Source organism: Aphis gossypii, chromosome 3, assembly GCF_020184175.1.
Source record: "Aphis gossypii isolate Hap1 chromosome 3, ASM2018417v2, whole genome shotgun sequence".
Lineage (NCBI taxonomy): Eukaryota > Metazoa > Arthropoda > Insecta > Hemiptera > Aphididae > Aphis > Aphis gossypii.
This window is the reverse complement of record NC_065532.1, coordinates 22,344,002-22,370,838: the sequence shown is the minus strand read 5'-3', so window position 1 is coordinate 22,370,838 and position 26,837 is coordinate 22,344,002. Positions and strand designations below refer to the sequence as shown.

The 26,837-nt window shown below is 32.0% G+C and overlaps 3 protein-coding genes across 3 annotated transcripts; 2 read left to right on the top strand and 1 right to left on the bottom strand.

The window, feature by feature from the left end:
* Positions 1–2,540: 2,540 nt before the first annotated feature.
* Positions 2,541–3,554, top strand: LOC126551048 (uncharacterized). The gene is made up of 2 exons (XM_050203801.1): positions 2,541–3,435; positions 3,546–3,554. Exons 1-2 carry the CDS (start codon positions 2,671–2,673, stop codon positions 3,552–3,554), a joined length of 774 nt encoding a protein of 257 aa, XP_050059758.1. The 5' UTR covers positions 2,541–2,670.
* A 2,467-nt stretch (positions 3,555–6,021) lies between these two features.
* LOC126551047 (uncharacterized) lies at positions 6,022–6,765 on the bottom strand. The gene is made up of 2 exons (XM_050203800.1): positions 6,345–6,765; positions 6,022–6,140 (listed from the first exon to the last, which is right to left on the bottom strand). The coding sequence occupies exons 1-2, from the start codon at positions 6,664–6,666 to the stop codon at positions 6,022–6,024; spliced, it is 441 nt and encodes a 146-aa protein (XP_050059757.1). The 5' UTR covers positions 6,667–6,765.
* A 271-nt stretch (positions 6,766–7,036) lies between these two features.
* LOC126551046 (uncharacterized) lies at positions 7,037–8,833 on the top strand. Its single transcript, XM_050203799.1, has one exon. It carries the CDS (start codon positions 7,037–7,039, stop codon positions 8,831–8,833), a length of 1,797 nt encoding a protein of 598 aa, XP_050059756.1.
* The last annotated feature ends 18,004 nt before the right edge of the window (positions 8,834–26,837 follow it).

Sequence of the window (26,837 nt, the reverse complement as noted above, 5' to 3'; positions counted from 1 at the left end):
ACCAGTCGTCTCTACAGTTCGGCTCACGTGATAAGCATAGCGCCAGAATCGCGTCCGCCGTCGTTATCGGGTATCGGTTATCGTACCTAATTTCAGCCGGGTCGTGTGTGTGATAGCGTCGTTGTTTATATTGTGGTTATCAACAATAACAAAAACACGATGTCTAGCGTTGCGAAAACAATCTTTCAAATGTCGATCGCAGAACTTAAGTCGGAGTGTGAATTACGCGATATTAACAGCACGGGTGCTAAGAACGATATTCTTATAAGACTCGAACAGTGCATTTTGGATGACGGGTATGACCCACAAACTCTTCAATTGCCTGTTTCGACGACTCACCCGTACAGTTCGGCGGGTATTCCGCCCAGGACCAACAATCGCCGAACGGGTGTTCCCGACTATTCGTTAGTTGAATCCGGGGACGGATACATTGACGACGAAGTTCGAAATATTTGTTTTAATAACGACCAGTGTGACAGACTGTCGGGCGCGGCCGATAATTGCGGTTCGAACAATAGTTCGCGGGTAAACTCGCGGCTATCGAATCGTGACGCGCCACCGCTAAACAAACATTTTTCCGACACGACACAACAATTGGTGGACTTAAGTCACCAAGTTGGAAACGCCGGTGCTCACGTTCGGCGGGAAGTAGAACTATTTAGTATCTAAAACCGCCTTGAGTCAATCGAAACCGCACTAGTCGACATTAAGAACTCTGTGAGGAGTCTCAATGCGCGACAAGACGCGATCGAAAATCGGCTGAAAAGCCACGGCTGTTGTGGGGCAATCGGGCATACCCGAATTTCGCCAAATCGTGATTCGTCGAATTTAGCCGAACTTAATAGTCGTATAGCGGAGATTGAACACGACTTACGGGGAACGGCTACGGCGCCGCAGCGGTTGTCCGCCGCACAGCCAAGGCCATCGGTGGCGTTCGCCGATTCCCATGCGCGTGCATATTCATCTCCGTCACCTCCGATATGCGATAGGACGTATGTACGTAGAAGCAACACGACCAATAATGAACCGAATTTTAACGCGAATATTGGCGCCGAATTTAGGGATAGACGCAATTACGGGAATACTGATCACTCGAGTAGCACGCGCGTAGGAGCAGCTTCCCGTTACAGTGATAGACGTTCACCCCAATTTTACGGCATGCCTAATTCGGATAACGTTAATACGGTGCTTTTAAATAACGAAACCCACTACTCGGATCGGTGTACAGGGCAACCGGAGACTTTCGCGAGTACGCGAAATCCGGCCTTTAGTTTTAATTTTAAATTAACTCCACCGCAGTTCGCCGGAAAAAAATACGAGGACCCGAAAAACTTTATCGAGAGTTGCGAGTCGGTATTCCGTAATTCCGGAGTTCCACTATCCGAATGGGTACGATTGATACAAGACCAGTTAAGCGAGTCCGCCGCTACTTGGTATAAAATGGTAAAATCGTTGGGGTTATCGTGGAACGAATTTTTAATCGAATTCGCGGACCGTTGGGACAGCCCGGCTATTCGCTCGCAGTTGATGGCGGAGTTAATGTCCGTGCGTCATCGACCGGAACAATCCCTAACAGATTTTTGTATTTACAAATATAATTTGGCTAGGCGTATTGAGCTACAACTTCCGGAGGCGGATATCGTGGAAATCGTGGGTAGTCTCGCTCGTGATGAGTTTATCTCACTTGTTCGACTCGCGAACCCGCACACGTTCCGTGACCTTCGACGGGTGGCAAAACAATTGGATGGACCGCGGCGGTCGGTTACCGCCGCGCCGGACCAAACTGCAGCGAAGAGTTCGCAATTGGCAGTTAAACCTTCGGGAGGACCCAAGGACCCCCACCCACCTAAAAGGGGGGTGGTGTGTTATGAGTGCGGGGGGCCGCATTACGCGAACGTTTGCGAAAATCGCGTCGATAAGGCAAAATCGAACGATTTTAATAAGGAAAGAAAATCGGGAAACGACCGTCGGGCCGACCTAAAGACCGACAAGTCGTCCCGAAAATAAATCCTGGCAGCCCCAAACTCGAAAGAAATGTTTTTCAATTAAGTTCCGCGATTCCGAATAAATCTGACCAAGATAAATCATCGGTAGAAACGCTCAATATTTCAAATAGAAAATCACGCCGAACTTCTATCCCAAACTCGCCAACATTGGTAGTGAGTACGAGTGAATACTAAGTATGTTATTTACCACATCACGCCGTCGTAAAGGAATCAAGTACGTCAACACGACTGCGAGTAGTTTTCGATGCCTCTTGTAAAACTAGCAGTGGTCTAAGTTTAAATGATATATTATTAAAAGGACCCGTCTTGCAAGATGAACTGATATATATACTCACACGTTTTCGAATACATAATTTTGTACTGTCTGCAAACTTTACAAAGATGTATAGACAATTTTGGGTGGCTGACGAACACAGGACGTTTCAACAAATATTGTGGCGTACAGATCCAAAGGAAAATATTAAGGTCTTTCAGCTCAAAACAATTACTTATGGGACCGTTCCCGCGTCTTTCCTGGCCATCGGTTGTTAAATTAGCGGATTCGGAGAACGTTGACCCTGTAGTATCGAAAGTTATCAAATGAGATTTTTATATGGACGACTTTTTAAGTGGCGCAAATTCTTATGAAGAAGCCTGTTAATTACGAAACAATCTAATAAAAACCATGCAATCTGCTGGCTTAGAATTACGGAAGTGGTCGTCGAATAATATAAATTTGATTAAAGATATACCGAACAATCAAGAGGGTAATAAAACAAAACCTATTAGTGACGATAATTCGATAACAAAGATTCTTGGTTTGTTTTGGAATTCCGATATGGACACTTTTCAATTTGAAGTAAAGGAAAATAATTTCACATTCATAAATCATATTACGAAACGCGAAATATTATCAGAAATCGCATGTCTGTTTGACCCATTAGGATTAGTCGGTCCCGCTATTATACGAGCTAAATTAATGTTGCAAGAGTTGTGGCGACTGCAGATACAATGGGACGACCCGCTACCAAATGACATAAAAGAACGTTGGATTGCATATAGAACCTCATTATGCTTATTAAATGATTTATTGATACCTCGACAAATTACTTGCGAAGGCGACATCGTAAATATACAAATTCACGGATTTTCCGATGCTAGTATATATGCATATGGTTGTTGTTTATATTTACGATGTACTAACTCCAGTGGTGCACACACGTCTAAATTAATGTGCGCGAAGTCCAAGGTCGCACCATTAAAGGCCATATCGTTGCCTAGATTGGAATTATGTGCCGCCCTTTTATTAGCTAGATTATCGAATAAAATAATTCCAAAATTACATGTGAAGGTCAATAATAGTTATTTTTGGTCCGACTCAAAAATTGTTTTAGCGTGGATTACGTCTTCTTCGACTAAAATTGAAGGGCTCCGTGCAACAACGAGACAAGTCCACTTTTTGAAATTGTTCAGGAGAGACATTTTATTTCACCAAAATTTTAATAATTTATATTTCTATTTGTAAATACGACATTACTATCTTTAATGACATATAAATAGTTGGGTTAAGTTAAATTGCTGTTTAAATAAACGTCTGATCTTTTAAAATAGCTTGGAAGTATGAAACATATGGACTTACCTGGTTTTTTGCTCATTACTTGTAAACATTTTTTTGAAAATTTATTGTGTTTTTTATTTTACTGTAAACAAATTTACTTATTTATTATAAACTATAGTAAAAACGCTTTATTGCCACTTTTATAAATAATTATAATACTAATCAATAAAATAAACAAATGACATTGTGATAAAAAAAGTATTGAAATAAAACACATGGACTTACCTGGTTATTACTCGTAAGCATATTATAATAACATATATTATGCTATAAGGTTTTTCAAAAACTAATAATAATTTTTTTTTGTTTTTAAAAACTATATAATAATTTATTTTTCTATTATTTAATCAAATATGTATAATATATAATCTATAATTCATCAATTATTTTTTGAAATATGGTATTACATGTTTTATTAGTTATATTTTATTAAGTACATATATCTTTTTAATTTACTTTAAGAAGAGTATTAAATAATAACAAACACTTTTTTAATAATATTTATATTACTATTTTAACAAGAAATAAAAAATAAAATAGAAATCACCTAGAAACATTAATCTTAAAAATCAAAATCAATAACATAATAAATTTAACAATAAACAATAAAATGAAATACATATTATAATATTTAAAATAGTATTTTACTTTTCCTAGTAACAATATGACATATAAAAAACAAAAACATAATATTTCAACTCTTAGTAATAATAAAAACATAATATTAACAAATTTTATTAATATTTACTAAAAAATTATTGCATTATAAGTATACAATATTGTTCAACACGAGGCTAATAAAAATGAAAATAAAAAAAAGTATAAAAAATTTTGTCAAAATATAAAAAGTGAAAATTAATGATATTTATGAAATTTTATTTAGTTAGGTAAGGTAAGAAAAAACTTTAAAAATATGATTAACTTTGTGTTGTGTTTAATTTTCATAGTCAGAGCCATCACTATTATTGGTATTACTTTCTTCAGCAGCAGTAAGTCCAATATAAAACCATTGGTATTCTTGGGGCACATATTTGCTTGCTAACTGTGTAACATCATTGAATTTGGACAGTTTCAGTTTAATAGGTTCATTGTACAATCTTAATAGTCCATTTTCATTTATAGTTAGTTCGTCGCCAGTTTTATTTAAAATGTACTTTTCTTTAGCAGTAGAATTTCCAGATGTACTACAAAAAATACCTTCGTTTGTATATTCAACATATCGGTAAGCCATAATAGTAAATTTTACTTTCTCTTTGTTGGTTATAACTTTTTTAGCTAATGGAGATAGATAACTATTAAAATCAAAAATCATACTTTGATCAACATGAACAACTTTAAATTTTTTATTTGTTTCTGAAACCATTTTTTCATATTCATCTGGTAAAAATACCCTTTCTACTTTTCGACGTACTTTTTCAATATGCCCAAAGCACCTATCACAGGGCAGAAAACTATGGCCGGGCTCAGGATATCTGTGAATAATTGATTTGATAGAAAAAGTTGGAGTGTTGACCACAGCAGATAGGTATTGAAATAGTGTTTTATTTTTATTCTGTGCACTGCAGTTATCAGAAAATAAATATAATGTTTTTATTCTTGGACTTAGTATGTTTTTGAAATAGTGATGTAAAAAACTTATCACTTCATTCTGTCCTTTTTTAGCTGATGATTCATTGTACATATAAAAATGAGATTTGCCTGTACCTGCCGAATGTATACAAAAGTTATATGACCAAAGTTGCCTTTTATAAAAGACATCTCCTGATGGGATGTGTGGGAGTGGCATATTCTGTTGAAAATCAAAGCTTAAAACATCAATTGAATCATTTTGTTTGGCTTCAGCTGATAATTGTTTTAAATAAGTGTAAAATACTTCTGCTTTTCGCAAATGAATTTGTTTTTCTACTTCAAAATTAGCTTTTTCTTCTTCATTGTTTTCACTGTCAATAAATTTTTTCAAATTATCACAGGTTTGACAAGTGTCAGATCTGGGAGTGGCAAATGATATGTTGAAATTTCTATTGAAATAATTAGCAAAATAGTTGTATTTCAATTTAGGTTTAACTTGTTCACCATTTTCACTGTTTAAAAATGCATATACATCAGGTTCATATTTTTCCAAATACATTCTGTATAATTTGGCAACTGAAAGTTCAGGAGACATATATCTTACATTATTGTTGTCAGATCTACTGTAATGAGATTGTCTCTTAGGAAATGAATTAATAAACGTATCTAATTGGAAACATATATTGTCAGGTATTTTATTTGGTCGACTATGATGCTTACCACGTTTATCCACTGGGCTGGGAACATTATTCTTCAAATTGTTTATAATTCTTTCTACTCTAGATTTTCCAACTCCTAAAAGAGAACAAAAACGCCTTCTTGCAAACTTGGATAATTTCTAAACAATTTTTATCTATATTTTACAGAACACGTTTTACTTGATCGACTACCATCTCTTTTCCTTTGACGAATAACAGGGTTGACTCTAATTAATCCAGCCAAATATGTATCTTGTTTATTCTTATCACCTATATTATTAAATGTTACAAGTAAGTTGGTTTTTTGGTCATCCGATACATTAGTGAAACATTCTTTATTACAATAACAGTCAGGGCCTGTAGTTCTAGGTGGAACAATTTTGTCACGCAAAGAATTATGTTCAATACCATCAGACCTACTCTTTTTTGTAATATTACGTTTCCAATTTGATTTATTATTTATTCTTTTCTTACCATTACGAATAGATGTAGGTTGTTCATCTTCACTGGATTCTGATATAATATTAACTGATCCTGAGGGTGTCGTTGGAAGTAGTTCAAAATTATCATCTGGATCAGAATCAAAAGCCAGTATGCCTCCGAGTTCGTCATTTTCAATAATTATGTAATCTGGATCTTGAATGTCGTCATCAAATGATGAGTCAGAAAAATATTCATCATATTCAAGTTGTTTTGCTATATTATCACAGTTCATTTTGAAAAATAATATAACTATATAGAAAATAAATAACACTGTGCCCGTTACAGCAACTAAATAAAAGTAAAAACAATACATGAACAGTCTTATTATTTACGACTAGAAATAGAAACAAAATTCCAAATACTAACAATTAATATTATAACATAGAATAGATTAAATTTAATCTATTCTGTGTTATAAAGTAGGTAATTTGTATTAATAATAATAATTATTATAAATGAAATGAGGAGGAAAATACGAGGGAAAATATGACTACTATCTACTAACTATATACTATTTTTCAGTGTAGCCAACAGTTCTGCGCAAAAACCAGACAAGTCCGGACTTATCTGGTTCTTGCTCATAATATCTTAAGCCAGACAAGTCCATTTACTCAATAACTCCGTAGATAATCATTGGACATGTCTTGTTGTTGCACACAATTGTAAAGAAAAAAAATCTGTATATGATAACATCAAAAAGTGACTTTTGTAAAAAAGTGGACTTGTCTCGTTGTTGCACGGAGCCCTTCAAATGGACAACGTTCGTCGCTCACCGGGTCGGAGAAATTCAAGAACGAACGTCCATCACAAATTGGTCACATGTTAATACCAAAGAGAATCCAGCTGATATCATTTCACGCGGTTGCTGTCCATCAAAATTAAGTCAAATGTCATTATGGTGGTTTGGTCCCGAGTGGCTAATTAAAGACGAAATAATACGACCTAACAATGAAAATACGTCGAATCTAGTAATACCTGAACGTGAAGTTACGATTTCTAATGTATGTACTAATTCACACAATGAGACTCCTTTATCATCACTATTAAATAAGTATTCGTCGACAAACAGGTTGTTCCGCGTAATGGCATATTGTTTACGTTATAAACACAATTTATTACACAAAGAGTCAAGGCTAATCGGTTCAATTAGCAACGAAGAAATTAAACACGCCCGTATCACAATAATAAAAATCATTCAAAAGAAAGAATTTTATAGTGAAATACAAGATTTAATGCATTTAAAAAATGTTAAGACAACTAGTAAATTATTCCGATTGTGTCCATTTATAGACGATGATGGTTTAATAAGAGTGGGAGGACGTTTGAAAAACGCAGTATCTATAAACATTTCCCAGCGGCACCCGATCGTGTTACCGGCCGATAATCATTTTACTCGTCTATTGTTCAAATACGAGCATGAACGCTGTATGCACGGAGGACCACAAGCGACCTTATCTGCGATACGTTTGATATATTGGCCACTAAACGGTCGCAATATAGCCCGCAGTACTGTACACCAGTGCGTAAAATGTTTCCGATATAAACCGGTCGTAATACAACCAATTATGGGTCAATTACCTTCCGATCGCGTCGAACCAGCACGTCCGTTTTTAAAATGCGGAGTCGATTTTGCTGGACCATTTTTAGTTAAATCTTCTTTACGCCGTAAAGCTCCGTTACTAAAAGGATATATATGTATTTTTGTATGTTTTACGACCAAGGCAGTACATATAGAATTAGTCGGAGATTTATCAACGCAAGCATTTATTAGCGCCCTTAATCGATATTTCGATAGACGTGGAAAAAGTATAATTATATACTCCGATAACGCGACAAATTTTGTCGGCGCAAGTCATAAATTAAAAGAGTGGTACGATTTATTCCAGACAGAACAGCATAAGAAGAAAGTGGAAGAAGTGTTGATGGAAAACGAAGTTCTATGGAAATGTATACCTCCACTCTCCCCGCATTTTGGCGGGTTGTGGGAGGTCGCTGTTAAATCAATGAAAAACTTAGTACAAAAAACATTAGGCAATGTTCACTTGACGTATGAAGAGCTGTATACTGTACTCACTCGCGCGGAGGCCTGTCTAAACTCTCGTCCATTAACTCCTGTTTCCACTGATCCCAATGACTTGTCTGTATTGACACCTGGTCATTTCCTAATAGGTGACTCTCTGTTAGCAATTCCAGAACCTGATATATCTGATATCAACACAAATAGATTGACTCGATGGCGTAGATTGAGTCATTATTCCCAATTAATTTGGAAAAAATGGAGTCGTGAATATCTAAACCAACTTCAGGAGAGAAAAAGGTGGGCAGTCGAGAAAGGCCCTAAACTAGACATTGATACTGTCGTGTTGGTTCGAGATGAAAATCTCTCTCCCTTGCAATGGAAACTTGGTCGAGTGACAAGCGTTCAACGAGGTTCTGATAAAGTCATTAGGTCAGCTGAAGTCAGACTGGAAAAAGGTTAAATCACACGAGCGGTTCGAAAACTGTGTCCCCTCCCCTTTGAGGGAAATACTTACAAATAGTCAATTTATTTTATATTAATATACAATATCGTGTCATATAGAGTATAAACACTAAATTTGTGAAATTATTTTATTTATATAATCCTTTTTGTATTTACAATAGTCATGTATTTATTTATTTGATAATTATTTAATCACATACTAAATTTATTATTTGCTTAATCTCTATGTTATTATAAAATGTTTCGGCATTCGCCTACTTATATAATAATTGTTTTTGTTTGTTTGTTGAAAATGTTTCAAGGCGGGCGGTATGTAGTAGCGTCTCTATGTATATTATTGTGCTCCGTTGGGTCGAATGATGATCACTTATCAGTACCATTGGAATTAAGATAAGATATCGTCGATCGTAGCGATTTTAATGATTTATATTTGTATTACTGTTAGTCTGTAGTCTGAAATGTTATAATATGGTTGTTGTTACCGTCCGCCGATCGCGCAATGTTGTTACGAATTAAACATTAAAATACAGTCCAAATATCCACGAAGAAAATCCGTAGTTTTCATGTCTACATTCCCCCTCTGACCAAAAAGACCTTTTTTTACACTTGTATAATATTTTTGTCCACAATAACACAACCAACAATCATTGCCGGCATGTTCCTCGAAATCAAAATGTACACCTACCAAAAACATATTACTCGAAAACTATGTTCACTGCTCTTCCTGTTCGCCTCCAGGGCAGAAGAAACAACCACATGGTACGGCGGTCGCTCAAAACCAGCCGCCACTCCACGGCAATACTCAGTTGTACAGTGCCAACTAATAAATATACATAATAAAGAAAAACAAAAATAAGAAGAAGAAAAACAACAAAACAAACACAACATACCATAAAACTCGTATTATATCGCCACAGTTATAATTTCCGAGCGATTTGAAAGATCGCAAAACAGCTACTGAAGTAAAATATTACACAAGAAATAACACAAAAAAACACATCAGCAAATTCAAAACACCAAAAACACAGATCAAGCATATTTTACTACAACATATTTCAGACATTACAACTTCATAGTTCCATAGGAAGAAATGTATGAAACAAATTAAAATTTGTCAAAACATCAGTAGTCATCAATAATAAAACAAATATATTTATGTAAAGCTACCATCTATACAGTTTGGCCAACAGACACAAATGCGACCATTCACTTATTACAATCAAATTACATTATTTTGCACGGAGCAGAGGAGTAAAAATATGAGGTCATATTTTTGTAATTTCGGGGACTGTTGTATTAGGATTTAACGAACTTCAATAATTATTAAGCAATAATAAAACAAAACATTTTAAATAGGTTAAGATAACAATTGTGAAATATGGTGTTGATAAACTTTTATATTTTAGCTAGCATAAGTAATCTAGTAAACAAAACATAGTAGTAAGAAATGTAAATAAAAATTGTTATTAATCGGGTTAAAATAATAATTACGTAAGCTAAGGTGTATGAAATATGAATTGTAAATTTAGTATATTAGAGATATGGTTAAGGCAGCAAAGGGGTCAGTGGTGGTGATCGTGTGACTCGATCACCACCGGACGTCGTGTTCAAATAAAGTACTTTGCGTTATTTTGTGTTTAACTTTATTTTGGTATACGTCCGAGTAATCGGAGTATACGACAGTACCTAGGTATATAATATACTAGCTGGCTCCGTGCACTTCGTTGCCCGTTAAAAATGCCAATTCTATATAATATGATTCGAATTTTGATTAATTTGTTATTTAATATTCGTTTAACGGTGTGTTCAAAACTTATATACTTCATTGACCGTTTTGATTCTCAAAAATCTTGTGAAACCACCACTTTAATATGCGAATTTTGTAAAATGCTTTCTTATTCCACACTAAATTTGTGGTACGATTTTACGAATGTACCGTGTAAATTTAAGCATCGATCTATCATTGTTCAGGCTCTACGTTTATTAGTTAGTGAGTTACTCAAGTCATAATATTATAGTCATTCTGCTTGCCGTTGCCGTGAGACTCTCTTATGATTATGCGAGCAGTATTATCATGTAGGCAATCTACACATGGTGGATTGCGGACCCCCGCGAGATGTGTACGTAAGCTTATAATTTCTAACACTTAAGTTTCAAAGTTATATCGTTTTTTTTTATTTTACTACGGTGGGTAAAATACAATAATGTGCCATCTCGTAATTTTTATATTGTTGCCTGTTGGTAAAACAATAAAACTTGGTATAACTTGTTATGTTAGTTTATTGCTGTGAATTTGAAATTTACTGTAGACATTGACTTATTTTGCTAATTCTTATTTTTGTGTTTGGTTTTAACAAAATATAACAACAGGTCTATAATTATTATATTCAATCATAATCAATAGTGACCTTAATATAGTTTATTTTCTTGCTGGACTGCAGTGACAGTTGTTGTTTTTTTACATCCAGATTCCGAAGTTTTTGGTGGATTTTACTAAAATTGTACTACATAACTACATAAGCACCTTCTCTTGCGATCAATAGGAGCGAATCATCAGTGAAAAATGTTACAAAAATGGGGAAAATAAATAATAATAACAAAAAAAATGTTACCATGATTACCGAAAATAAAATAGTAATAATAATAATAATAGTAATAGTAGTCATCGGTATTTTTTATTTTTCATTGTATTTTTTTTTTAATTTTCCGTGCAATTTTCTTAACTTTTTCTTACATAAGAACCTTCTCCTGGAAATTACGACCCAAACAAAATAAGAATGAATGAGCGAAATCGATCCAGCCGTTCTCAATTGATGAAATGTTATACATTTTTGTCTCTATTTTTATATATATAGAAGATAGAAGATAGATAGATTATCGTGAACTAAAAAAAAATTCACTCAACAAATTTCAAAATTTCCAAACTAAAATAACTATAGAAACCATAGAATATATTGATTGTACATCGAGCTGATGTTTAGATGTCTACCATAGAGTAAATAAAGACAATGGTATCGAGTTCAAATCCCAGACATCAATGAATAGATTTTGCACTTTTTCTGCTTATTCGGTTGACTTTTTAAAATTTTCTTTCGTAAAAAAAACCTTCTCCAGACAATAACAAATACTTTTAAAAAAATATTAGCGAAATCGGTTCAGCTGTTCTCAATTGATGAATTTTTATATATTTTTGTCTCCATTTTTATGTATAACGATTTTTAATTTCTTTTTTTACTATAACAACGATTTAAGTTTGTATGTCTATTTGCATGCATTTTTAAAAACATTTTAAATAAATGATTTTATTTTATTTAAATGGTTTGCCATTGACTACCAAAAATAATTAGTTGACTATTTGCTGGATAGATGGGCGCTTCTGTAATTTCATCACCACCTCGTCATATTTCTCTAACCCGATAACTTTCTCAAATTTTTCATCCGTAAAACCTTCTCCTGGCAATTACGACACCCAAACAAAAAAAAATGAGCGAAATCGGTCCAGGCGTTGTGAGTTATGCGCTTACAAACTTTTGCGATTCATTTTTATATATAGATAATATATTATATATTATATACCTACATTACATTGTACGAACTACAAGGTAGTTCATAAATATGTAGTGCTGTATATATACAACACAAAACATTGTGGTGATAATTATAATTTGGAAATTGAATCAACTACTAAGCTAAAAAAAATGTGCACTAGAACAAAAAATATTGGAAAAGTAACTATTGGTCTTGAAATTAATTATAAGGAATTTATTAAAAGGGGCCAGAGTTACATTTTGACTGAACTAGTATATAATATTCTATATATTATATTATAAATTATAATAATATATAGGTATATTCTATTTTAAATATTAAATACAAATGTGGTATTATTTTCAAAGACAAGTATTATATTATTATAATAATTTAAATAAAATTATAATTAATTTAATTTAAATAAAATACTCGAAAAACTATTCATAACAAAATTACTAAATAGGTACATACTTTTCAATTAAAGCTTTCTAATTTGTAAACTACAAATGAGTGTTTGGATGTTGGGCCCTCAAATGGGAAATTAAATTACTGGTATTCCCTCCTTTGGACTCAAACCGTTTTCTACATTTACTAGATGTGCCTCGCTCTGCTGTGAAATTCCGTCTAAGTGAAATTCGATCTAAATGATATTCGGTCTAAGTGATATTCCCTCTAAATGAGTACCCTAGATCAGAGACGGGACTGTAAATAAAATATCGTAAAAAGTCTAGTAATCACAATTTTAGTTAACCTAACATCCGGTGGTTTGGAAGTAGCCGAGGTAGTCCTAACCTAACCTTCGAGGGGGTCGGGTGAAAATCGTGTTATCAAAAACCTAACCTAACCGTTTCCCATTGCATGTCCTGTTCTTTTTGTATATAAAAAAATGTAATAAGCAAAAATGGTAGTCGAGTGTCTAGCTATCAATCATCACATCACGTACCTAAGTATGTAGGTATCCTAAATCTATATCTGACAATACAATCTGCCTGCGCCTCCGACATCGATAGTCTAATGTTGAATTGTAAGATAATAAGTATAAAGTCAAATAACATGTGAGCTTCGAGTCGAGTTGTCAGTTATCATTCGGAAAAATCGAATTAAACGCCATTAAACCCACCACGTAGGCAATCCGACTGCGTCGGATCTCGGACGATGTGTGAATAGTAAGTTATGATACCAATATATTATAATATAAACAATCTCATACCGTGTACCGTCGCATGCCTGGTTCTTTTTTTTATATTATAAAATGTATTTAGGGAAAATGGTAATTGAATGTCTAGCTATCAGTCGTCATAATATGATGTAAATCGATGTCCGAAAGTTAAATCCACAATTGTCATACTTCCTAATGTCAAAGTTCAGATGTTGTTTTTGATATGTAAGAAACTATAAAACATATCAGATGTCATAAAAATTGAAAATATAAAAATTCAAAATGTACTCCATTAACACGTCGTAGTACTAGGTACACTTTATATTATACTAATAATAATCGTAATAATATGGTATTAAAAAAATATCGTAGACGTATGTATTTTATCGTATAAGAGAAAGCAATAGCTTTAATTTTCAAAATTCAAATTAAAAAATCAAAAAATAACTTGAAAAGAATGCAATAAATTTAGAGCGTTCGGATGGTCGTGTATATCAAATCGCCGCAGTAGGATCGATTATAATATGTATTATGAAGTAAAATTAAAATTGGCATTAGTTACAATGAATACAAAAATAAGTATTTGAGTTGACTTTTCTACAATTTTAATTTATTTTTTTATTTTTTATGATTGTAGGTGTTTGAAATATTTGAAATTTGAATTCAGAATAATTTTGAAATGCAAAAGAATTACACGATAGAATAGAAATTAAGTATTTGAGGGGGGGTCTAGCAATCAGTCATCACCTAAAGTAAATCTTGTAATATGTACTTTTAAATACATCATCATTTACATAATAAATTGTAAAATAATGTAATAATACATTATGTGCATCATTAAAGGCATTTTTTCCATATACGTTTTTCAATTTTAATTTAAAAATTGTTTTGAAATTTTAAAAATACATAAGGTTTATATCACACGTGATAAATATAAAAACAGGGTAGGTAAATATTTAACCCATCTTTGAAATCCTTTATTGTACCAATATTTTACATAATTGAATAGTGTCGTTTATTCGTTATATAGTCAGTATTATTAATATATGTGAAGGAAAGATAAATAAAATAAAGAATATTAACAACAACAGAAAATAATCGTTTGATAATTATAATTTATAGCTCAGCATTAATGAAATATAATAAGTTGTTAAATAAAAATTAGACAATTTATCGTAATAAATGTATTGGTTTATTCAGCACCAATTTAAAAGCAATAATGCTTTGTAAGTGTGAATATGAATAAGTATGTATAATGTTCAGATAACTGGTTTACATTAAACCAGCATTTTAAGCATAACGTCTCATAATATATAAGCTAAAAAAAAACAGTAGTAAAAAAAATACATGGTGCTTAGATGACAGATGTTGTATATCGTGCAATTGCATCTTATTATTATACGTATTTTCCGTGTCTATGATATCGGTGTTCTAATACATAATATATGTATTTAAGGGGTTCAATGAGGTATTGGTTTTCTACGAATACAAAATATATACCTAATAAGCAAAATTTGTACATACTTTCGTATATTTAAAGTTGTACGTATTTAACAATAATACGCCGACTGTGGAAGTGAAGGCGTATAGTAATGATGGGTACCTACACTAATAATTAATAAATACTAATTTTGTATTGAGTATAACGAATTTACCAACAATAAATAGATTTACAATTCGTCAAATCGAAATCTTATCGACGATAAGATAGTATTACTATACCCTAAGATTAAATCTAACACGGCCGCCGTTGATGTCCAATTAATATGGGACTGCGAAGATGACAATATATATGTATTATATAAACATAATATAAACGCCACGTAAAAATAAAATCGAAGTCTCCTTTTTTTTTTAATGTTTAATAACAATTGCATTTCATCGGTGTGCAAAAACTCGAGATAAACCTGTACGTATATAATATAAACACAATTATATTTATGATATGGGTAAGAATAATTTAGCATTGATTTATCAAGTCAAATTAAATCCAACTACAACATACACTCGAATGAGTGGAATATCGGAATTGAATAACAAATTCGCCTAAAATATATAATTACCCATGTATACAATATTGCCGAGTTCAAAAAATAATAAATATACATAAATAGCGTATAGGTAGTAAATATATGGGAAACTATAAAATATATAATATTCTAGTAATATACGTAGGTATGTATAATATATTGTTAAACGGTGTTTAACTCTCAACAATCAAACGATAAAACGAAAAAAAAAAATCGGAAAAAAATGCAAAAAATCGAGAGCGTTGTAAGAAAAATTATAACGCTCAAAATTTATTTGGCTATAAAATACTCACACTTTATTTGATATGAAACACGTATTTAAAAAGTATACAATATTTTCTTAAATATATGTTAATTATGCTCTTCGAGCTACAAATCAAAACATTTAACATAAATAACACAGTATATATTATACTGTTCCGTAATATGTCACACAAATCGTATTCAGTACGCTCACGATGTATTTCTCGAGTGTGCAGGCGTTAATATCCACATGTGATATTCCAGACACACTGTGAGAAATAGTGATCGTGTAAATAGGAAAAAACTCACAGTTCCTGGAGATGGTGGCGGTGTCGTAGTGAAAACACTGTACTGTATACAGATGATGGCGGCAACACTTACTGACGGCGATGAGATGAGGGCGGCAATACTTCTTAACGGCGTGCACGGCTCGTGAAGAGTGTTTGACGATGACGGCGATTGACTGGACGGCGGCGAACTAAATCGATGACGGCGATCGAGTGGACGGCGGCGAACTAAATCGATGACGGCGCGGATAGTCGGAAACTATAATCCGAATGCTGCCTGTAGTTACCAGGTCGACAGTTTATGTGCGAGGTCCAATATTGATTTACAATATTCCTGCGCAGGGATAAACTGTACGATCTGGCTTTCGAGTGCAGTAGTCGGACTGGAGATGCCTTTCTGGTCGTCTGGGCGGTCGTATTTATCACCTAGTATGGTGATAGTGATAATGTAGAAGGCTCGATAGCACTTTCATGTTTTTCGATGTTTTTTATGTCTTCATTTGTCTTGGATCATACTTGTGTGGTCTCATATCATTCTATATGTATTAATATAACTTTTGGTATTAATTATTACCATCTTAATTATAATAATTAATACAAATTATACTCGACAAAAACACCTTTCATACGGATGTCGTCAATAGCGCGATCTATTGACGACATTATGTATTTCAAGCGGCCGGAATACCGATTACGACGGCGCGCTCCGCGTGAAAGTGTTACGTCGCGTAAACATTGCGTATCGATATCTCGTTACAGCGTCCGGGCAGTCATGCGTTTTAGAGCGCCGCCGTCGGATCGACGACGAAACCGCCCGGAGCGGGATTCGAACCTGACCATCCTAGCACGAGGACCTAACGCCTAATCCTATCGACTACAGTTTGAGATGGAAAACCGAGTCGAACGTCGAGCCCTTAAGACGTTTCCGGACCGCAGAGAACACCGCATTAATCGCTTAGATTTACCGGTCAAAACGTCAAATCCTTTTCTCGTGTAAATGAAACTCGGAAAATAAAAACGTTCTCACGTCATCGAATCTCCGTCCGTAACGATCGTAAAAGACGACGATTACATCTATTACACATTACATCATAGTCAATTTAAAGGACACGCATAATAAAATACTATAAGAAAAGTGTCATAATTTCTTAGGTATGATTAAGAATATTTGCAATTACAACTTTGACTATACCTGTACCTAACTGCTTTTATATTAAGAAACATATCAATTTTATATGTATGTGTGTGTGTAAATAAATAAAAAAATCCCGTATAATTCGTGTGTAATAAAGCTTATATTAATATTAATTGTCTATTTAATATAACGTTTCCCAAAGCAACGTACACTTGAAAATACAACAAAGTATTATAATATAACAAACAGCCGATAGAAAAAAAAAAAAAAAACGTTAAAATCGTCGAAAACCCGCGTAATAATCGAACCTAACGTAAGAAAAACGCGTTATCAAGACGGCTGTGTTGGAGAACCGTCCGTTTTCGATAACGACGGCGGCGGGCCATGGAGTATAAAAACGGCGACCGAGGCGCACTCTTTTTATAAGGAAACGATTTGATAAGGAGATTTGCCACAATCACCTTATCAAAATCAATTTATTATCATGCAATTAATAATCGTGTGAAGAAAAATATCACGAGCGTCTCGGGGGCAAACTTGTGCAACCAATCAGAAACGTTCATACTTGTTATCAGTATTGATAAAAATCTTATATATTATCAGTTAAATGAAATTGTACATATTATTATTATTACAACTACCCTGTACCCGGTTCTCCAACGCCGCCGTCTCGATAACCCGTTTTTCTTAGGTTAGGTTCGATTATTACGCGTGTTTTCGACGATTTTATTATTTTTTCGATTTTTTTTTTTTTTTTTTATCGGCTGTTTGTTATATTTAAATATGTTGTTGTATTTTCAAGTGTACGTTGCTTTGGGAAACGTTATATTTAAATAGACAATTAATATTAATATAAGCTTTATTACACACAAATTATACGGAATTATTATACAGGTATATAATATGATGGCATACTCTTCATTTACATATAAAATTGATATGTCTTATAATATAAAAGCCTCTGAAAGAGTTAAGTACAGGTATAGTTAGGTAAGTCAAAGTTGTAATTGCAAATATTCTTAATCATACCTAAGAGTTTCTGTAGGAAATGTTTATGACACTTTTCTTATAGTATTTTATTATGCATGTCCTTTAAATTGACTACCTATGATGTAATGTGTAATACGTTTTAATGTATACTGTAACAATATCTCTGAACAAATTATATATATTATTATTTCCTACATTAAATATTGTTATATATTGTATTGTACAATTGATACCTATTTGATTTGTTTTAATGTTTTGCCTAATATATTGGACTATGATGTAGTATTATAATATATACGGATATACCTACAACACACTGACACTGTACATATATGGATAAGAAAGAAGAGTTTATACAATGTATAGTTATGATTATGATTATAAGTGTGACTTTTCAATACATACACTGGTATGAGGTATACCAATATATATATATTTACTTACTTATAGTACTGTGTGCGTATACTAAAGCAGAATTGTTATGACTGAATATAATATATTAGATGGACATTGGACATGTTATTATAGTAACTTAATATGGTAAATATGAATTTATTAAATGTATTATGTTATTTATTCTTATTAATATTAAATTCATTTACAAAAATTCTTCTATTTTCATCATTTTTATGTGAAAATGAATTAAAAAAAAAAAAAAAATTAAATGTATTATACGCAATAGCTCATGTAAATTAACCAATACCTATTACCTATTATACTGCTTAATTTCTTTTTTTTACATTTTAATATTTTATTGCATAATATATTTTAAAATTAATTAATATAATATAATATACTTAAGATTACAATAAGCTGAATAAGTATACATAAATGTTTTAATTATTTAAGCTACTAACCAAAAAATAAAAAATACCTATAACAATACCAACGGTGCCAACACTCAACATAATAATAATGGTACTTAAAATACATGTTTATTATTATTATTATTAGGTTAACCTATTAGCTGCACAAATACCTGTAATTGTAATGTAAGTAATTTGATCGAACTTACACTTTCCTTTACAAACATGATACATTTAAGTTGCACTTCTACAACTGATACTATTATTTAATTATTAGATACTCATATATTAATATAAATATATACACCAGGAAAACTCTTAAAGAAAAACACATACAAATATAGTTATTAATTATATTTTATTTATTCTGAAAAAATAAACATAACAAATTTAGAATTTAGAAAAATAATAATAAAAATGCAAACAAAAATAAACTTATTGCTTACTGCTTGGACCTGCTTCTCTGTCCTGTAAACAATGTATTTAAATTATATTTTTAACAAATATTAATTAATAATAATAAATAAGTACTACCTACTTACGTCGATGACCATAGCGGCCACACGGTCCGCCACCACCGAGCTCCGACTTCTCGGTACGGACCGGGGCCGCCATTTTGGTGATGGCGCCGGGGATCGCCGCCCGCGAGACGGTGCCGCGGATCGCCGTTCGCGTGCCGGTGCTGGTAAGCTGCAGCGCGAGCGACGAACCTCGGACCGCTCGCGAGACGACACGCCGGACGCGTATTACCAAACCGACTAGAGCCCCAGCGCCGTATACAAATACGCTGTTTTCATTGGTTTATTTGAAAAAACCGCGCAAATATGTTTTTCTTTTATCAAATATAATATTATTGATAACGTTAATATAAAAATATTAACTCTCAAAAATAAATAAACAGCAGTACAGCACTAATAAGTAATTTCTTAAAATTCCCAAAAGAAAGGGGGTTAACTTTGAAAGACACTTTATAATTTATTTTACAATCTTTTAGTTTCTGAATGTCTGCCATGAGCATGATTCAATATTCTCAAAGAGAAATACTCTTTGCCTACTGTCACAGTAAAATCAACTTACAAGTCAAATTATTAGATTATAGATTATGTTGTTATTCAATGTTTTCAACATTTTATTAGGTATCAAATTATTATATTAAAAAATGAAATTTATTAATTGTTTTATGTATTGTAAATAGTTGGTATGGGTATTAATATTACTAACCAATAGGTAATTAGTAACTATAATATTTTTATAGTAAAATGTACCTAAGTAATATGTATTTGTTGTACATATAGGTAACAAAAAAAAAAAAAACCGTAATCAGAATTTCAATTGTAATCAATAACAAGAACAGTTTTTTTTAAACTTAATTTGATTTATACAGTTATTAATTAACGTTAGGTAATTAACAATTACAATTATTAAATATTGGAAAAAATGCATTTAATGATTTTTCCAATGACTTTCAACATTCAACTGGTTTTTAGCCATATTACAGCTAAGTTTATGACTAGTACCTCTGTACCTACACATTATAACTAAAGTCTTAACATAATTATCATCTAATTTATTATATGATTATATCATATTGAATAAGCATGAATATTATTTTTATTAGTTTTTAAGTTGAATAGGTATACATAAATATTATACAAAATTGATAATATTAACATACTTAAATTGATAAGGTTAATATTATATACCTAAGTTAAAAGTTTGAACTTTTCAATTAAAATGTTTCAACGTTTTACTAGAAAAATGAATTTTGACATATTAAATGAGTATCTATGTCAACTTAAAGACAATTTTGTGTGCGTTATCGATGAAAAGAAAAGTGATGTAGAATCTAATGTTATATTGTTAGGGCAAATAATATTGAGAATAATGAATCTGCCAAAAAGTTTATACATTTGTTCACAACAGTAACAAATACATCATATATATTTAATCTTGAATTGCAAAATCCAACCAAGTAATATATTATTTAAATCCAAATTAAATAAGTTGTAAGATATATTTAAAAACAATAATTTTATATTGTGTAGGGTAATTTTCCACAAGTATTTTATCTGTCACCATACTTCAAAAAAAAAAAAAAGTACTAACCAATTACTGAACGTAACACTGGTTGCTTATCTTCAATGTATTATTATTAAAATATTAAAAAAAATAACAAAAATACTAGGAAGAATGATGATTATTTAAAGTGTTCACCTCCACTAAATGCTTCAATCAAAATTGTATGGACTCATAATCATGCCGTTGACTCATGTGATGCTTTAAAATTTTTAAGAACAAAAAGTGAAGTAAGAATTCTTTATAATTTATAAATGTCTTTTACTCAAGACAGAAGTTGTTTATTTTTATCTTATTTTATATTGTTTAAGAATGTTGGCTAAAATCAAATGTTTGATATTGGTTCTCATACTAATTACAGAATATGAAAAAGTATAATCTCCAAACATATTATTATATTTTCATATTTATTAATTACAACTATTTTCACTTTTGTATAATTATTGACTGTTGGGCTAAATAGTTAAGATACTAGACGCTAATATATAAATAAAAAAAATAAAAAAAAAATTACTACTCATTTAAAATATTAAAATATTAGACAAAATGTATTTAATGATTTTTCCCATGACTTTTAGCATTCAACTGGTTTTTAGCCATATTTTAGCCATATTGTAGCTAAGTTTATGAGGTCTTTTTTGGTTTATATTTAAGCTTTGATTATTTGGTCTTTTACCAGAATTTATTCTTCTAGAGCCTCTAGTAATACCTTCCTTTCGGCGACTTATAGATGTAGATTTCACTTTGATTTGACCTCTTCTTTTGTTGATGTTGGATGATTTAATACTCAATGAATACATAAAACTAGCAAATTGAGAAGAATTTGTAATTTTTTTTAATCTGTAACCTAATTTGTTCAGTATTGGTTCTGGTAGTGTAGGAATCATATCTTGTAATCTTGTCCATTCGGATTCAACAACTGCAACATTGGAATTTAAAATATCATCGGTATCTCTAATTTGAGTATAAGTGTCTATATTCTGAGATACACTTGATATTTCGTTTGAGGTTGTTGTTTCTTTTGTTATACATTCGTTATTTTCACAATTTTCTGAATTATTCACTGTTTGGTTTAATATTTCACTGACAATTTCTGAACTGTGACAGTAGGCAAAGAGTATTTCTCTTTGAGAATATTGAATCATGCTCATGGCAGACATTCAGAAACTAAAAGATTGTATAATAAATTATAAAGTGTCTTTCAAAGTTAACCCCTTTTCTTTTGGGAATTTTAAGAAATTACTAATTAGTGCTGTACTGCTGTTTATTTATTTTTGAGAGTTAATATTTTTATATTAACGTTATCAATAATATTATATTTGATAAAAGAAAAACATATTTGCGCGGTTTTTTCAAATAAACCAATGAAAACAGCGTATTTGTATACGGAGCTGGGGCTCTAGTCGGTTTGGTAATACGCGTCCGGGGCGTCGTCTCGCGCGATCGGGGTGCTTTCTTACGGCGATCATGATCGCCCTCACGGCCCTTTATCGGCCGTCTGGTATTCTTTTGCTTTTTGCCTTATTAAAAATACAGATCTTATTATTAATAATTTAGGAAGATTTGTTGCTTACGCGCAATAATAATAATAATATATATAATTACAAAATATACGTACAATCACGGTCCAGATGGCCCTTTATGCCACAGCCATAGCATCCTGAAAAATAAAAGTGTATAGGTAACGTTGTAAATGTTTATTATTTTTGATATTCATACTTTTTTGGGCGCTCTGGCCGGTTTCAATATTATTAATATTTGTAATATGAATGTTTATGTTGAACATTATCTATAACATTTAATATTAAATTATTAATTAAGTAAAATGACATATTTCACTTAACTTAAAAACAAACAAAAAATACACACGAAATGGTTATAATAACTAATACGTGTACTCACTTCGAATGAACAATTCAAATTGTATGGCGTCCGTAAGACATTCGTTGTTCCATTGCATATTACGCATTTATGATTGGTATTATTGGTACCTACTATAAATAACCGCAAGTTTGGTCCATCAGTCTATCCATCAGTGACGATTGACAATTAATATTTAATAATGTCCTTTGTAATATTAATTAAATTATATTATGTGCGGTATTTAATATTTGGTAATACTGGTGCCATGTTGTAGCGGAGTGGAGAGCGAAAAGCGTTGAGGACCTGGGTCCGGTGCGCCTGCATCAGGCAACTTTTCTTTGACGTTCATGCAACACGTTTGTTTTTACGTACACAAAAATTTGCACTTTTTTCTGTACTTTTTTTAGTACATATATATAATTTTTTTTTTTTAACTTCGTTGGACGTTTTACAGACCGGTAAGTACAATTTCTATCATTCATACAAGCTAATTTGCCCCGAGTATTACAAGGATATGTGTTATAGTCGTTCAATTCAGAATGCAACGCGAATTACTACCGGGCCATGTTCCCACTAAGTCCGGATGTGATTTCGAGGATGCCGCTTTTTTTTTTATTTACAACTTAATGTGTTCTATTATTTTCAAGTGCTTTTCCGGGATCGTCGGTCGATGTGGTCAACGACATTCTCATTACGTTCGTACCTCGCACTTTTTTCAACGTGAATATTTGTCGTATTCCTATTTGATTTTTTTTTCTCATTTTCTTTATGCGTTTCATTTATGACATTTCGTAAAAATTATTTTCAATGTGCATTATGTACCGTTAATATTCAAAGTTTTTCTAAAAATAACACAAAACTATTGGGATTCCCGTGTTAATCTATTATCACCCTTGATAACATGGGTACGATATAATTACGCCGAGTGTATAAACTTACGTTTTATACTACCTACCTATACTACTTATATATACATATATTAATTAATACATTTAATTATTAGTTATAACATTTTCGATTATCATTAAAATGTCACTTTTTAGTCACATCACCATGGTGAAAATATGTGTGATCTGTGGAAACGTCAGTGGTCTTGATGGGGTGTCTGTGCACATGTGACAACTAACAAATAACAATAATGTTTTATTACTACTCTAGCCATACACTGTGAATATTCATAAACTGATTACATTAGGTTTCCACCGAATGACGAGCAGAGACGTCAATGGATGTTGTTCGCCGAGATCAATGGTTTGTATGCTCAACAGACATTTGTCAACTCAAAACTGTGTTCGAGACATTTTGTCCATGATCATGACTACGCTTTGGGCAGAATTCGTCGCCGTCTATTACCAAGAGTAGTACCATCTTTAGTGAGTTAAATAATTTATTATATATATATATATATATGTGTGTGTGTGTTAGCTGTTATTATGAACAGTTCCAATAACACTTTCAATGTTATGCAAGACAACAATAGATTATACATTACACTTTATAATAATATTATATAAAGTTTATATTTTATTTATGGTTCTATTATAGTTTTATTATAACAGAATTTTTATTGAATAATAGGTTTTTATTTTACATTCAAATAGTAGGTTTAGCAATTGATGATGTATACATAACATCATATATTATGTTATGTTGATAATAATTGTTATTTATCATTTAGTAATTGCACATTTTAATTTTTTTTTTAAGTATAATAGTATATACAATATATTATACTATATTTGAATTATTTTTTAATAGTAAATGTTAAAGTTATATAATATATTAAAATTAAATGCTGCTATTAAACTATATTCAGTCTTTAGTGTATTTCTCTATGATGTTGAGTTTAAATGTGAAATGGAAAATGTCCCTAATTATATTTGATTATTCTTTATACAACTGTTTTTTTATTTATTTAATGTGTTGCAATTTATTAGATTCCCTAGCGGTGAGATAATTTTATGCAATATGCTTATTATTAATTCATGCTTTTTCACTATACATAACATAAACTTATATTATTGTACGCACATTAAAACTGACCTCCTTTTATGATATAGTTAGTTCAACTGGTCTTGGAGATTGCGGCACTAGGCAACGAACAAGAAGTGGACGTGGCTATCCCTGATGACAACGAGATAGAGGTGGAAATTATTGAAGTCCAAATGGATAAGGTAATGATGGACATAAATGAAGAAGACCCATTGCAACCCGAGGAAGTGGTACAAGGTGACATTGAGTTTGTGGATTTACTGCCTGCTGACGCAGAGGCAGTATTTGAATTCAGGGATATATTTGACGTTTTACTACCAGGCGTCGATGAAGAGATCAGTAAATGTCTCATACACTATAATGGATATTGGTTACAGTTTTTTCTTTTACAACTGTCATTTTAATTACAGTTTGTGCCGATTCCACCGGGTGTTCCCAGAGCGCACGTGCCCATGAGAGACCGTCTGGCTGGCATTCAATATGAACTTCCAGAGCGCCAAAACATTGGACCATTGGATGCCGTCTGCACGCAATGTGGTGCCCGTCATTTCTCTTGCGAACGTGTCAACAGAAATCATTTTACAACGTGTTGTAATAACGGTCAAATGGCCGTTACAGGAGAGCGTGTGTTGGGCCAACCACCAGAGTTATTAATTCGTTTGTTGATAGATGATTCACAGGTAGCTAAACATTTTCGCAAAGAAATCCGTCGGTACAACAACACACTGGCATTTGCTGCGTTCTCCACTGACCTCAACCCAAGACGTTTGCCAGGTCCGGGACCGAGAGTGTTCACTGTACACGGGCAGGTGTACCGCAGAATTAGTAATGACGTTGTCAGGAATGAACTGATGCAACCGAAATACTGCGAGTTATATTTCATTGAATCCGAGTCAGCCAACCAGATTCGTATGGCACAACAACCACGTACAAGCCCATTGTTGGAGAACTTGCTTACAGACTTGGACAGTCTATTACGGCAAATCAATCCATTCGCAGTGGCTTTTGAGTAATATATTAATAATATATATTTAGTAAAATAAACACATATCAACACATATCACATTAATTAATTAATTAATAAGTAATAATATTAATAATTATTGTAGTCATGTGTAGTTAATATTTCATTGAAAACACAACATTCGTGTAAATTGTAGTGTAACATTTTATATATATTTGTAGTTTACATTACCACTCATTAAGAAACCAATTTTTAAGTTTTAATTTAATTATTTCAAACTATTCCCATATCATATTATGATATTGTAACAAGACTTAATACACTTGTGTAATGTAGTTGATTAATATTTTGTTTATTTTATTTTACTTTTATTTATATATATACAGTGTGTATTGTACCAAAAAAAAAACTTTGACTTAATAGCTCTATACTTATTTTTACTTTTAATTTTTTTATTATACCAAGTAATATATTTTTTTAACAATATTTACCATTCAACAATGATACATAACATAATTAATACTGTGCTGTACTGTTGTTCAGGTTACACTTGCATATGGTTAACTATAATAAGTGTTTTTGAGTTATTTTTCATGCAAGTGATACATCATATGGCTTTGAGTGACTTTACCTTACAATACTTACAATTTTTAATATTGCATCCACAATTCTAATAAGAATATTTAGCGAAAATACCGAAAATTCAAGTGTATGATTGAACAAATTTCATAAAACATGATGTACACTATAAATTAACATTATCTATACACCATACATACAATACAACCAAGCATACAGATAATAACTATAATTATATTATTAATTATTTACATGAAAATGTTCATATATATACTGTACACATATTACGTGAATATATATACAAGATACACACATGCTTTAATATTATTTTGTTACAGAAACATGCC